The sequence below is a fragment of the Pseudophryne corroboree genome, chromosome 6 (assembly GCF_028390025.1).
Source record: "Pseudophryne corroboree isolate aPseCor3 chromosome 6, aPseCor3.hap2, whole genome shotgun sequence".
NCBI classification, from domain to species: domain Eukaryota; kingdom Metazoa; phylum Chordata; class Amphibia; order Anura; family Myobatrachidae; genus Pseudophryne; species Pseudophryne corroboree.
The window spans coordinates 541,268,617-541,283,173 of NC_086449.1; the positions used below are offsets into that span (position 1 = coordinate 541,268,617).

Sequence of the window (14,557 nt, forward strand, 5' to 3'; positions counted from 1 at the left end):
TGGCAAGTTTACGCTTCTCCTCAGACCATTTAAATTTCTTTTTTTGGGTCTTTTTACTGAACTTTTGCTTTTTGGATTTTACATGCCCTCTACTATCACATTGGGCATCGGCCTTGGTAGACGATATTGATGGTATTTTATCGTCTATGTCATGGCTAGTGGCAGCAGCTTCAGCACTAGGAGGAAGTGATTCTTGATCTTTCCCTATTTTATCCTCCAAATTTTTGTTCTCCATTATTTTTCTGGAGTTATATAACAGAATATGTGGCACAGGAATGGCTGATGAACAGGACACTACCACTGGTCTGATGCAGGACAACACAGCACCACTGTAAGGTTGTTTTTGTTGTTGTTGTTGTTGTGCAGTGGACATACTGTATAGCAGCAGCGTATACCACTGTGACTGTGACTGCCTGGTCACCGGAATGGCTGATGCACAGGACACTAGCACTGGTCTGATGCAGGACAACACAGATAATTATACAGCAGCACTGGGCATATGGCAGCAGATGACACCACCACTGTGAATGGTCACTGGACTGACTGATGCACAGTCAGTCCCCCCCACCCCCGGATGGTCTCCTCCTCCCCTTCCCCGGTGCCCCCCCCTAGTAGCAGTAACCAGGTGTCATTCAGCAGATTAGTTTAGCAAAAGGAGACATATTCAAATAAGCAAAAGCGGTGTGCATCTATGCTTTTTCTTATTTGAATACATCTTCATTTGGTCACTTAATCCGCTGAGTGAGGCCTGGGTACTGCTACTAGTGGAGGGGAGGACTCACCAATCACACCTTAGGGAACACCTGGTTGCATGCACTGTGTGTGTGTGTGTGGATATATATATATATATGTATATATGTATATATATATGCATATGCAATGAAAAAGAAGAAAATGGCACCCAAGGATTGAAGTAAATCTTATTACTAAAATAGTCCTCTAGGGGTTTCACAAATCGTGTTCATCCAATATCAAACGTCTGGACTGTAATTTCATAAAACATTTATTAAAATAATACAACAACATATAAAGTGTCCATCATTATTACATGAACATTATGATGTATTATCTCCTATGGTGATCCAGTATTATGATGTAGAAGGATATAGGCAACTCTCTGCTGTATCCTTATTCCTCCTCATTAGATATTCGGAGACAACATCAAGAATGTAACGATAACCCAACACGTTTTGTCTATTAAATAGACTTCATCAGGGGTGCGTCTAAAAGTTATAGGACAACTATTCAATATAATATAATTTTGCATACATGAATTAAAAACATAATATAAACAGTCCAAGAAACAGGTGTGTGCAAGACATGGTATAGCAGGACAAAGAAGCAACAAGATCATTAACAATCAACATAATCTATATGGACAGGAAACATAACAGAGATAAAATAAAATAAAAGACATTTTAACATCTGACATACCTTAGATTGCAAAAAAGATGAATGGACCTAAGCCTTTTAAGCAATTTAATTCAAACTGTACGTTCAAAGTGTCAAAAGGATGGAATATCAATTCGACCTAATTAAAAACATAGTTGATTCATAATTTGATCATCCATCCAAGACATCAATGTATCAATTTCTTGTAGCTAAACAGTGCATCACGTACCTCCAGGGATCTAATGATTCAAATTTCACACATCTCCAATGAGAGAACATTCAAATGACAGTTGAAATTGCCGACTTCGTATAAAATCATACAAAACAGGAACCTAATGAATTAATTAGTATTAATTAGTATGTGTTTAGCTCAATTATAATTGAAGGGTATATATGAAGGAGGAGGAGATTTGATCTAATTTAAACTTAATTGATATAAGATCAAGCCTATGGTTTCTAAACCAGGTATGCAAAAAATTAGGGTTGTTCATTGCAATTACCAATAATGACCATAATTGGAGTGGCCTGGTCTTAATTTAAAATTACCATAGGGCATATTTTCAAAGAATTTCCTGATTAATAAATCAAAGATGTACTAATAGATAATTCCATGTACATAGCATATAGTCCTAAACCTGACCGATACATTATGGGCAATTTATAGCACTAGTACTTAATTTAAGTGTACGAAATCCCAAATGGTAACATACCTCAAGGGTCAATTAGAGATGAACAATGCAGATACAGATAAAATTCTTATAATTTCATATGGATGTGGAACCTACAGGGTTAATTAAATATCATCAGTTAGGACCTATAGTATATCGGTCCTTATGAAGAATAAACAGCTATACATTTATTCTAATTGGGTCCTCATGGCAAGGGCCCATAATTAAATAGAAGGACAAATATATATTGTTTACACATCTGAAAAGCCACAAGAAATTGGCTAACAGGGACTGCATACAAAGAGTATAATGCATACTGATGTAATGATAAAGATATGTACAACTTAATTAAGAGTACTTGGTCCCCAATGGCATAAAGAAATTCACAACTTTACATTGATTAAACAGAGCCCTGTTCAAAATGTCATGGATAAAAGTGTAAGAGAACCTCACGTTCCAATGTGCAATCAGTAGTGATCCAGCATCCATGCAATGCATCATGGGGGCTGGTTGCATGCTTATATAGGAAGAGACCAGATGATCTAACTTCCCTCCCCTATTTGATTGGGGTTTCAATTAACTAAGAATGACTCATTATAACACTCTAGTTTTTAATCTGTATACATCTACTTAAGTGAGTAGTGCTAACCTAAAATACAAAATGTGAATAGCCTTAAGAAATAGAAATGGAAGTGCCACAATAAGCCTAATTAATTTATTTATCCATAATGCCTTATTAGGACTATTATTAACACAGTTGAACCTTTCTGAGTGACAGATAAATGGACCAATAGTAATCAGTCTAAGGGCGGGTCATCGGATTCATAGTGGTCTTATGTGTAGATCAATCCATCCACCCTTTAGCTATTTAGAAGATCCCCTCACCCCTTTCAGCAGCGCTGATAATACCAATGCTCTCTTCCCACCAGCCCCTGAGTGGCAAGCCTTACACTCAGGCATGGTGGGGTATTCCGAGCATGGGATCCGTGACGGTCGCATCGCCCGTCATGTGACCACATAATGCGGTCAGACGGCGCTGGACGGGGGAAAGTAAGCACCCTGGCAACGGAAGGTGGGGGCAGGTGAGTACCCATTGGCATACATCAGCCTACAAAGTATCTAGTTACCGACTCAGATACACTCTCCATTTCCATCTCATAACAGGAACCATGAGGTCCAGAACTGATGGCAGTTGGAGGACAACACTGAGGCCTTTCCCGGACTGTGAAGGTCTATCGAACACTCCCAATGCATGCTGCCAAGTGTTTCTCCCAGGTCACTCTTGTGGCACCTCTGCTCCCTCTCTCTGTGCACAGCGATGCTGTCACTGCCTCATATCGGAGTGACTCAGTGGGGGTGGGGCCACAATAAAAAAAATCCTCCAAGTGAGAAGCCTTGTCCAATCCAATTCACATCAGCAAGAGATCTGTCTACAATTGGTTGGATGGAGCAGCTCTTTAATGTGTGCCTCACCATATAAGTTATGGATACACAAACAATAATTATATAACTGAGTGAAGAATATAGGGCCTTATAACAAGAATAAGGTGCCATTTTATGAACACAAAGTTTAATCAGCTTTAGACTGACTACATACATTTACAGCTCACACTTTCAGACAAAAATTCCAAATGTTAAAATCATAAATAATTCACATTCCATAACACCAAACTATGTTTGCTAAACCTGGTCTGAGGTGGATTTGTTAGTTGTAGTGCTGACATATATTCTAATAGAAACATTCCATATGTAATTACATTTTTTTAAGCAGCTTTGTACAGCATGTTAAACTATAGAGGACCATTGTCTGCCAGCAAGACTGCCTTGAACTCCAGTGCAAAAGTTTCAATGTTATTTAAATTGTTAAATTAAGATTTTGGTACTTTTTCCAGGTGTTCTTGTTGACGTGGCTTTAGTATAATAAGTGTAACAGTGCATTTTCCAATAAAGTGATGAGAGATTGTAAGACTCGTTTTCAAGTTATGGAGATGTACAGTATACAGGGCCTAATTCAGACCTTATCGCTAGGCTTCATTTTCATACAGCCTGCAATCAGGTCTGAACTGCGCATGCATATGCACTGCAATGCGCAGGCACGTCGGTCCGCAGCGACGGGGATCACCGGGCAGAGACGGAATGATGCGAGAAAAGCGATTGCATGGTCAATCAAAAGGTGACTGACCAGAAGAGGCCATCTGTGGGTGGCAACTGACCGTTTCTAAGGAGTGTCCGGAGAAACGCAGGAGGGACCAGGTGTTTGAAGGGAGGGTTTCTGACGTCAGCTCCGGCCCCGATCATCGCACTGGAAGAGTAAGGCCTGGGCTGTGCAAAGACTGCACAAATTTCTGTTTGTGCAGCTCTCCTGCCATGCGATCGCACCCCTGCACAGCGAATACCCCCTCCCCCTGTAGGTGTCGACTACCTGATCGCAGGGATGCAAAAAACGCAACCTAGCGATCAGGTCTGAATTATGCCCACAAATGTTAGAGAGAGCATAGGTGCCCCTCCATAACTTGATAATTAGTGATCAGTGCCACCGCACAAATTACAAGCAAGGTGATGAAGTGAACAGGTATATATGTATAATATATTTAATTTTCAATTACTTATACATTATTATTTATAAATGCTGATCCTTTTCATTTAATACATTAAATGTACCCAACATAACAAGTATATAGCCCCTTTGTCCTAGTAAGACTTAAAGCACTTTACGTTTAGCAGAAAGAGAGACAACAATTTTGTGTGTGATCAATTGCTTTACCCTGTATATCAGGGCTGGCCAAATCAATCCTCGAGATCTACCAACAGTTCACATTTTCCAGACCACCTAGCTGGTGCACAAGTGTAGTCATAATTAGGTAAGATGTGCTGCATTCATTCCTAACTGACAATTCCACAGATCTCCAGGAGGCCTGGAAAACATGAACTGTTGGTAGATCTCGAGGACCGGTTTGGCCAGCCCTGCTGTATATCAATCACATCAGTCACTGCTCCACTGGAACTCAGAATCGTAACTTCCTAATACCAGGCATACACAGGCAGATAATATACCTGTCAGACCAACCGGCATTTTATCTTACACTGCACATATCACAGGCATACACTGTGAGGTCTCTCCCAGTGTTTTGGCCCTGATATTGGAGTTCCGCCCCCGGGAGGAGACGTTTCCCTGTTTCTTCCCGTGTGAAGAAACAGGGGAAATGTTTTTCGGTCAGATTCAGCCGGGCATACACTCCCCATGTCGACATGACACTTTAAAAATGTTGAATTGGACAGACATGCTGGAAGATCTGGCATGTCCTACTGATCAATATTACCGTATAGGTCGCCTGCTTACACATTGCATTTATCTGGCCGATTCTCTGATATCAGGCGGATCGGCCAGTTAATTGTAGCATGTAAGTCCAGCATAACATGCACATTGCCAATTTCCTTGTATGATTTAATACTAACACTGAATATAATCATCTGCTAAACTGATACATGGAGGTATGTTTACTAAAATGAAGGTTTTCAGAAGTAGAGCTGTTGCCCGTAGCATACTTCCCAACTTTTGATTGTGGGTGGTCAGGACAAGGGGTGGGGCATCAAGTGGAGGGATGGGGCCTTGAGTGGAGGGGGCAGGGCCTAGCACGGCAATTCCCCTTTTTGGGGTTCATTCCGAGTTGTTCGCTCGTTGCCGATTTTCGCAACGGAGCAATTAAGGCGAAAATGCGCATGCGCATGGTACGCAGTGCGCATGCGCTAAGTATTTTAGCACAAAACTTAGTAGATTTACTCACGTCCGAACGAAGAATTTTCATTGTTGAAGTGATCGGAGTGTGATTGACAGGAAGTGGGTGTTTCTGGACGGAAACTGACCATTTTCAGGGAGAGTGCGGAAAAACGCAGGCGTGCCAGGATAAAACGCGGGAGTGTCTGGAGAAACGGGGGAGTGGCTGACCGAACGCAGGGCGTGTTTGTGACGTCAAACCAGAAACTAAACGGGCTGAGCTGATCGCAGTGTGGGAGTAAGTCTCGAGCTACTCAGTAACTGCTAAGAATTATTTAATCGCAATTCTGCTAATCTTTCATTCGCTATTCTGCTAAGCTAAGATACACTCCCAGAGGGTGGCGGCCTAGCGTGTGCAATGCTGCTAAAAGCAGCTAGCGAGCGAACAACTCGGAATGACCCCCTTTGTCATTTTCGGGGCATGCCCAGTGCTCCCTGAGTGGCTGAGCAGCCCCTGGCTCCACTCCCTGCACTGATAGATGCCATGTGCATTTGCACGGCATCTATTAAGTGATCTCCAGCTGCTTTGCAGAGCAGCCAGTGATCACTTGCTCTGCCACAACCAGAGTAGTAATATGAACCAGGGGGTACTATTATGTGACCACCTGCTTTTTTGTGAGATCAATGTCCCTTTATAAAGTATGGGAAGTGGGGCACTAATTTCTAATTTGTAGGGGGGTGCCGAAAACACCAGCACTGGCCTTGGTTTCGCTTAATGTGTGTGTGTTTGTGTGTGTATGGGCGGGAAGGGGGGGGGGGAATAGGTGGCGGGGTTAATGAGTTCCCCCACCTCTCCAGGACCATTTTAAGCCCTGCTAGAAGGTGCTAGAAAAAGAAGAATCTGGGCAACATCTCCATTTCTAAACACTTTGGTAAATATACTGTATCCTATAGAGAGGAAAGGAAGAGAATATCACCACACCATACAGTATATTGGCTTTTTTGTTGCATTGTACTCTCTGCTCTGTGGTGTTTTTAGAGTTTGCTTTCTGAAACCCAGCATGGACTTTTGCACAAGGTCTGGTGGCAATTTATCAAAATGTATTCCAACTGTTCAGTAAAACAATCAATATATGATTTATGTAGCTATGCTAATAGTCCCACACTGGTTGTTCTCATCAAGTGACTCCTCGTGAGTAATGCCTTTGACTGAAAAACTGTAACATAGCTTCATAGTTGCTCATTTCCTACAAATCAGAATGTTTTAAGCATGATTGTTAATCTTACGCAAAACTATATTTATCTTTATGCTTGACATTTATGATATTGTATTGAAGTGTATGTGAATTGATTCCTTGGGGTATATTTAATAAAATATGTATTTTTAGTAGTGGGGATGTTGCCCTTATCAACCAATCAGATTCTAACTATTATCCTTAATAAGGTGCTAGGTAAATGATTAGTAGAATCTGATGTTATGGGTAACATCTAGTGCATTGTTTCCCAGCTATGGTCCTCAAGGCACACTAACAGGTTTTAGTGAAATACATGCTTGAGCACACAAGGCTAAATAAAAAAAACCTGAGGTAATAATTACATCACCTGTGCTCAAGTATGGCTATCCTTAAAACCTGGGTTGTTTGTGTGCCTTGGGGGCCTTGGTTGGGAACCTCTGCCCTAGAGAGTTCAATTTGTCAATCTGTTTTTACTAACTGACTATATTTTGCTAAATATCCTCTTTAGGTATCTTTGTCTTTCCATGAAATACAGTACAGGACACAATACATGAAAATGAAATTTCCTATAACTACTAACATTTGAGTATATTTATGCTACTAAAAGATCATAGTATATTGCGTGATAATTTAAAATCAAAATATTTACCGCATATCGATTTATTGAGTGTGTAAACATTGAACATATATGGAAGTTGTTGAAGTGGATGCAAAAACGGCTAATTTCCATGTACAATATTTTCTAAACGTACAGTATTTTATATGGCCATCTTCACCAGAGGAAATATGTTATACATCTTCACAGTTAATCAGGAAGGTAAAAAGGCCTACATTGATTAATTCAAGTGAAGTCTACAGTTTTGAGTAATTTGTTTCAAAGCCCTTTCACTGGGGACAGAAATGTAACATGAATCACATGTCAAAATTCATTTTAGTTATACAGATGTGTCCCGCTACACCCTTGCTGCTTTCAGCTGAATTCTGTAACAGAACTGCAATGCGTACCCATTGCAAGTGGCTTCCATTCACTACAGTGTATCTATGCCGCAACCAGAGTGCGCATCGCAGCCACACCTTAAAAGGATACATCTGCCTTGGAGAGTAATAAATAGCACAGTCATATAGTACCAGCCAATCGGCTCCTAACTGTCATTTCACAGGCTGTGTTTGAAAAATGACAGTTCGGAGCTGATTGGTTGGTACTTTATCACCGTGCAATTTATCACCCTCCAAGGCACGATAAATCCAGGCCGTAGTTTTTGATTGTGTATCAATTATAGGTTAGGGTCTTATAAGTGTATACAGTAGTATAACAATCTTATTGTAAATATAATTAGAAGAGCAGGTTTAAATAAAAATATAAGTCCCTCTATGTCCATTCTGTTATAACATGAGTCACACAATAAAAATGGAACTACTAAGAGTGTACTGTACATCTTTTTTTTCTGCTTCTAAGTAGAAATGTGCTCCCGACATTTTTCGGGTTTTGTGTTTTGGTTTTGGATTCAGTTCTGCGGCCGTGTTTTGGATTCGGACACGTTTTGGCAAAACGTCCCTGAAAATTTTTTGTCGGATTTTGGTGTGTTTTGGATTCGGGTGTTTTTTTTCAAAAAACCCTCAAAAACAGCTTAAATCATAGAATTTGGGGGTAATTTTGATCCTATAGTATTATTAACCTCAATAACCACAATTTCCACTCATTTCCAGTCTATTCTGAACACCTCACACCTCACAATACTATTTTTAGTCCTAAAATTTGCACCGAAGTCGCTGGATGACTAAGCAAAGCGACCCAAGAGGGCGGCACAAACACCTGGCCCATCTAGGAGTGGCACTGCAGTGTCAGACAGGATGGCACTAAAAAAAATTGGCCCCAAACAGCACATGATGCAAAGAAAAGAGAAAAAGAGGTACACTGTGGTCGCTGGACGGCTAAGCTAAGCGACACAAACACCTCAATATCACAGGAGTTATTCGTTCTTCTAATCAATGGTATTATTGGTCCAAATCACTGGAAGAAAAATGACAAAATCACTGGAATTATTTGTTCTAATCAATGGTATTATTGGTCCAAATCATTGGAAGAAAATGACAAAATCACTGGAATTATTTGTTCTAATCAATGGTATTATTGGTCCAAATCATTGGTAGAAAATGACAAAATCTCTGGAATTATTTGTTCTAATCAATGGTATTATTGGTCCAAATCACTGGAAGAAAATTACAAAATCACTGGAATTATTCGTTCTAATCAATGGTATTATTGGTCCAAATCATTGGAAGAAAATGACAAAATCACTGGAATTATTCTTTCTAATCAGTGGTATTATTGGTCCAAATCACTGGAAGAAAATGACAAAATCACAGGAATTATTTGTTCTAATCAATGGTATTATTGGTCCAAATCACTGGAAGAAAATGACAAAATCACAGGAATTATTCGTTCTAATCAATGTTATTATTGATCCAAATCACTGGAAGAAGACTGATGTTTTTGGGATTATGGAGACATAATGTTTTTGAATATAAATCCTAAAGCAGGTGGTGTATTAGAGCAAAAGAGTGCAAGAGACCAGCCATGCAGTTTCTGAAATATTATGACAAAATGTTACTGTATTTCATAAGCACTCATTCCTGACTCTGCTAAGTACTGTTTGGTATACTGTATCTGGCTTCCATGAGGTAGTTGTCCATTATTTCAGCTTCCATTGACCTTTTTGAAAGCGGTAGAAGTTATCGATTCTTTTTTTCCCCCCCTATTTTTAATTTTCTCCTGCATAGCCAAGTAAAATGTTGTAATGTTAAGTATTGACTTGTGCCTTCTGGGGGTCCACTTCTTCACTAAACCCAGCCAAATCTCATCCTGATTCCTAACCCTCTGTTCCACGTTCTCTATGTACCCCATCTGTGTCACCCATGTCTGTCTACCCCTCCCCTTTAGATTGTAAGATCTCACGAGCAGGGCCCTCTTCCCTCATGTGCTTATATACTGTTGGTCACCAAAATGCTGCACTGTAATACTATATATACTGCTCACAAAAATGCCACATAGATATGGAATCGATACTTGCAGTGACACAGAGCTGCAAGATACAGCAATAGCCTACTGTACAACTATATACTGTTAGTCACCTAAATGCTGCACTGTAATACTATATATACTGCTCACAAAAATGCCACACAGATATGGAATGGATACTTGCAGTGACACAGAGCTGCAAGATACAGCAATGGCCTACTGTACAACTATATACTGTTAGTCACCTAAATGCTGCACTGTAATACTATATATACTGCTCACAAAAATGCTGCACAGATATGGAATGGATACTTGCAGTGACACAGAGCAGCAAGACACAGCAATGGCCTACTGTACAACTATATACTGTTAGTCACCTAAATGCTGCACTGTAATACTATATATACTGCTCACAAAAATGCCACACAGATATAAAATGGATACTTGCAGTGACACAGAGCTGCAAGATACAGCAATGGCCTACTGTACAACTATATACTGTTAGTCACCTAAATGCTGCACTGTAATACTATATATACTGCTCACAAAAATGCTGCACAGATATGGAATGGATACTTGCAGTGACACAGAGCTGCAAGATACAGCAATGGCCTACTGTACTGTACTACTATAATTATTATATACTGGTGGTCTCCAGTCCCCACAATGCAGCACACTGATCAGATATTTGCAGCACACGGAGCACTGATATGGAGCGTTTTCAGGCAGAGAACGTAGATATTTTCAGCACACTGAGCACAGATTATTTGCAGCACACTAAGCACAGATATTTGCAGCACACTGAGCACAGATTACGGAGCTTTTCAGGGAGAGAACGCTGCCACGTCCTCTCCGTTCAATCTCCAATGCACAAGTGAAAATGGCGGCGACGCGCGGCTCCTTATATAGAATATGAATCTCGCGAGAATCCGACAGCGGGATGATGATGTTCGGGCGCGTTCTGGTTAACCGAGCAAGGCGGGAAGATCCGAGGGTGCCTCGGAACCGTGTAAAATAGGTGAAGTTCGGGGGGGGGGGTTCGGATCCCGAGGAACCGAACCCGCTCATCTCTACTTCTAAGCATTAATTATAACTACCCCATGTATTATTGTCATTTTTTTTACATGTTGAATTTCCGCTTCATTTTTGTGTGAGGTGAGCCAGTTTATGTTTGGTCCTCTTGTGTTTGGTGAGGTGAGCCAGTTTATGTCTGGTCCTCTTGTGTGTGGTGAGGTGAGCCAGTTTATGCCTGGTCCTCTTGTGTGTGGTGAGGTGAGACAGTTTATGCCTGGTCCTCTTGTGTGTGGTGAGGTGAGACAGTTTATGCCTGGTCCTCTTGTGTGTGGTGAGGTGAGCCAGGTTATGCCTGGTCCTCTTGTGTGTGGTGAGGTGAGCCAGTTTATGCCTGATCCTCTTGTGTGTGGTGAGGTGAGCCAGTTTATGCCTGGTCCTCTTGTGTGTGGTGAGGTGAGCCAGTTTATGCCTGGTCTCCTTGTGTGTGGTGAGGTGAGCCAGTTTATGCCTGGTCCTCTTGTGTGTGGTGAGGTGAGCCAGTTTATGCCTGGTCCTCTTGTGTGTGGTGAGGTGAGCCAGTTTATGCCTGGTCCTCTTGTGTGTGGTGAGGTGAGCCAGTTTATGCCTGGTCTCCTTGTGTGTGGTGAGGTGAGCCAGTTTATGCCTGGTCCTCTTGTGTGTGGTGAGGTGAGCCAGTTTATGCCTGGTCCTCTTGTGTGTGGTGAGGTGAGCCAGTTTATGCCTGGTCCTCTTGTGTGTGGTGAGGTGAGCCAGTTTATGCCTGGTCCTCTTGCTAGTATTATAATAAACTTAAAAAAACATAATATCGTACCTCATCATTGCACTTTATTTTTGAACTAGGTGACACATTCACTAGACTTACTACCTCTTTTACTTATGTCTGTGTCAAAGTAACTTTTTAAGATGAATTGATTTATCTCACGGGTGTCACTGACAAACGTACAGTACTATCTGCATTTTACTTTGTTAATTTTTCATAGTCCTTTTCCAACCTCCATTTTTCTTAATAGTCTGTGAAAACCTTCAGGTATGTCTTTCATCTCTAGCGAGCTTTATTTTGCCATATGTGAAATCTTTGGTATTTTTATATTTTCCTCTGAACAGCATTCTCTGTGAAGTACCTTTCTTCTTTAAGGTCTGGGAGATGCACTGTATCGCATACTGTATTTGTTATTGTGCAAGTGTTTAATGAAGAAAACATTTTCTTTACCCATACTACTCATGGGTTGGTCATTTCATGCTTAAGCAAAGTAATTGATATCAACTGGATCCCAAATGTAGACTGTTTTATCAAATATGAGCACTCTACACATGTAATACTCTGCAATGCAGAAATAGAATGGATTCATAGACATGTAATGCCGCAGTTGTCACAATGGCCCTCATTCCGAGTTGAACACACGCTAGCTGTTTTTTGCAGAGCAGCGATCAGATAGTCGCCGCCTCTAGGGGAGTGTATTGTCGCTTTGCAAGTGTGCGAACGCTTGTGCAGCCGAGCAGGACGAAAAAGTTTTTTGCAGTTTCTGAGTAGCTCTAGACTTACTCAGCCCTTGCGATCACTTCAGCCTGTCCGATCCCGGAATTGACGTCAGACACCCGCCCTGCAAAAGCCTGGACACGGAAAAGGAGGGTTTTTGATCCTGCACCGACCTAGATTCAAAGTACATAGGTAATCATATAGAAGCCAGAGATGGACAATAATTATTGAAAATTCCTATCTGTCCGTATGGCGGTGCGCCCAGAGTCAAAGGAAAGGAAAACAATTGTATATGCACAAGGAGAAAAAGTATATACATATATACAAAAGCCTGGACACACCTGCGTTTTCCCTACCACTCCCAGAAAACGGTCAGTTGACACCCATAACCGCCCTCTTCCTCTCAATCTCCTTGCGATTGGTTGTGCGAATGGATTAGTCGCTAGAAGCATTGCACAGCAATGAGGCTGTTTGTACCCGTACAACGCGCGGTGCATACGCATGCGCAGTAGTAACCTGTTCGCTGCGCTGTGAAAACTGGCAGCGAGCTATCAACTTGGAATGAGGGCCAATGTTCTTAGTATTTGTTTTACATGTTTAATTAATGTTGGCAAATTGTTCCTCAAAATACATTTCTGAAATATTGTTTATTTATTTTTATTAACAGGTATAAAGGAAGTTGATCAAACCGTAACAGTACTTCTCACAACAAATATGTTTGTTGGAGGATTCTTTGGTTGTTTTCTAGATAACACCATTCCAGGTACTGTAAGTACTGTAGATGTGTGACCAATGCACCGATGGCCTCCTGTTGTAACATTATCTCAACATTGTCAGCATACACACACACACACACTTTCAAAAAGCCCCCTTATCCTGCACCAAATCAGAAAAAATACCTAATGGCTGAACCTCTCAATGAGTCTTCTCTTAGCCAGATCTATGCAACATACCCTAGAAAAGACACTGGGAGGGCGCACAAAGGGGATACAGTAATTCAGACTGAATCGCTGCAGCGGCAGCGATCGCAGTCTGATTTACTTTGTGGAGTACACTCGCGCAGCCCGGGAGATTGACAGGAGACTGACAGGCAGCCTGAGAGATTGACAGGCAGAGGTGGTCATGGGGTGGGAGGGGGCATGCCAGCAGCGTTAGAACGCTGTTGGCGGGGCGCGGTCTGGACAATAGAGGCGTGTCCGGATCGCTGGGGAGGGGGGCGCGGCTGTTGCGTGACATCACACACAGCTGCTGCGACCCGGGATGTGGTGAGTAGCGGCCTGCCAGTGCGCAGGAGCTGCGCTGACAGGGAGCTACTCGCCGTGCGAGGCTTTTGTACCTGTGCGCGGGGGGAAGGGGGCAGGGCTTGCATTGTGGGGTGGACTAGCCCTGTGCTGGCGTCCCTCCGCATGTCAGATTAAATGATCGAAGATGTGCTAAATTTAGCACATCTATGATCAGATCTGAATGACCCCCAAAGTCAGAAAAAGGCAGGAATGTGCAAAGTTTTACTATGTCATTTAAAAAGGTTTATTCAACTTTTTGCTGAACAGTGTAAAAGAAATTTGTCTCCTTAAGGAGCTTTGATACTTAGCTTTGATATAAATTATTCTCTCTAATTGACTAGTGCCGATACCTATAATAAGGATTCTAACCTATATATCCATATCATATACAGCACCCAATGTATTCAGGTCATTTTGGCCACACAAACAATATAAAATGAATATGAATATTAAAAAATGTTTTAAACAGATGTACACAATACCAGAGCAATATTTATTGAATACACATTTGTAGCAAATGGCTGTAAAGTTTTCGCTCCTGAGGTCAGGAATCTTTCAACCCTACAGCAGGGGTACATACTTTCAATTGCAGATCCTCATAGTTTCTTTACCCTACATGTTTCATCTCATCATGGGACTTCATCAGGGGATTATCTTACAGTATCAATAGTAATTCATTGACAAATTGTGATGCATCAGAAGGATGTATCAAATTGGTAGTTCACTATGCAGA

General features: G+C 41.4%; 1 protein-coding gene and 1 long non-coding RNA gene across 3 annotated transcripts in view; one reads left to right on the forward strand and one right to left on the reverse strand.

Annotated features, from left to right (window-relative positions):
• LOC134934617 (solute carrier family 23 member 1-like) overlaps positions 1–14,557 on the forward strand; it is a 319,416-nt gene that overhangs the window by 280,208 nt on the left and 24,651 nt on the right. The window contains exon 11 of the mRNA XM_063930011.1: positions 13,209–13,304. Within this exon, the coding sequence (XP_063786081.1) occupies positions 13,209–13,304 (96 nt within the window). The remainder of the gene's footprint in view (positions 1–13,208; positions 13,305–14,557) is intronic.
• LOC134932857 (uncharacterized) lies at positions 986–2,549 on the reverse strand. 2 transcript variants are annotated; one of them, XR_010179511.1, is made up of 5 exons: positions 2,514–2,549; positions 2,103–2,173; positions 1,622–1,724; positions 1,435–1,531; positions 986–1,223 (listed from the first exon to the last, which is right to left on the reverse strand). It is a non-coding gene; the product is annotated as an uncharacterized LOC134932857 (long non-coding RNA). The 2 variants fall into 2 exon arrangements; XR_010179512.1 differs by having other exon boundaries at positions 2,509–2,548.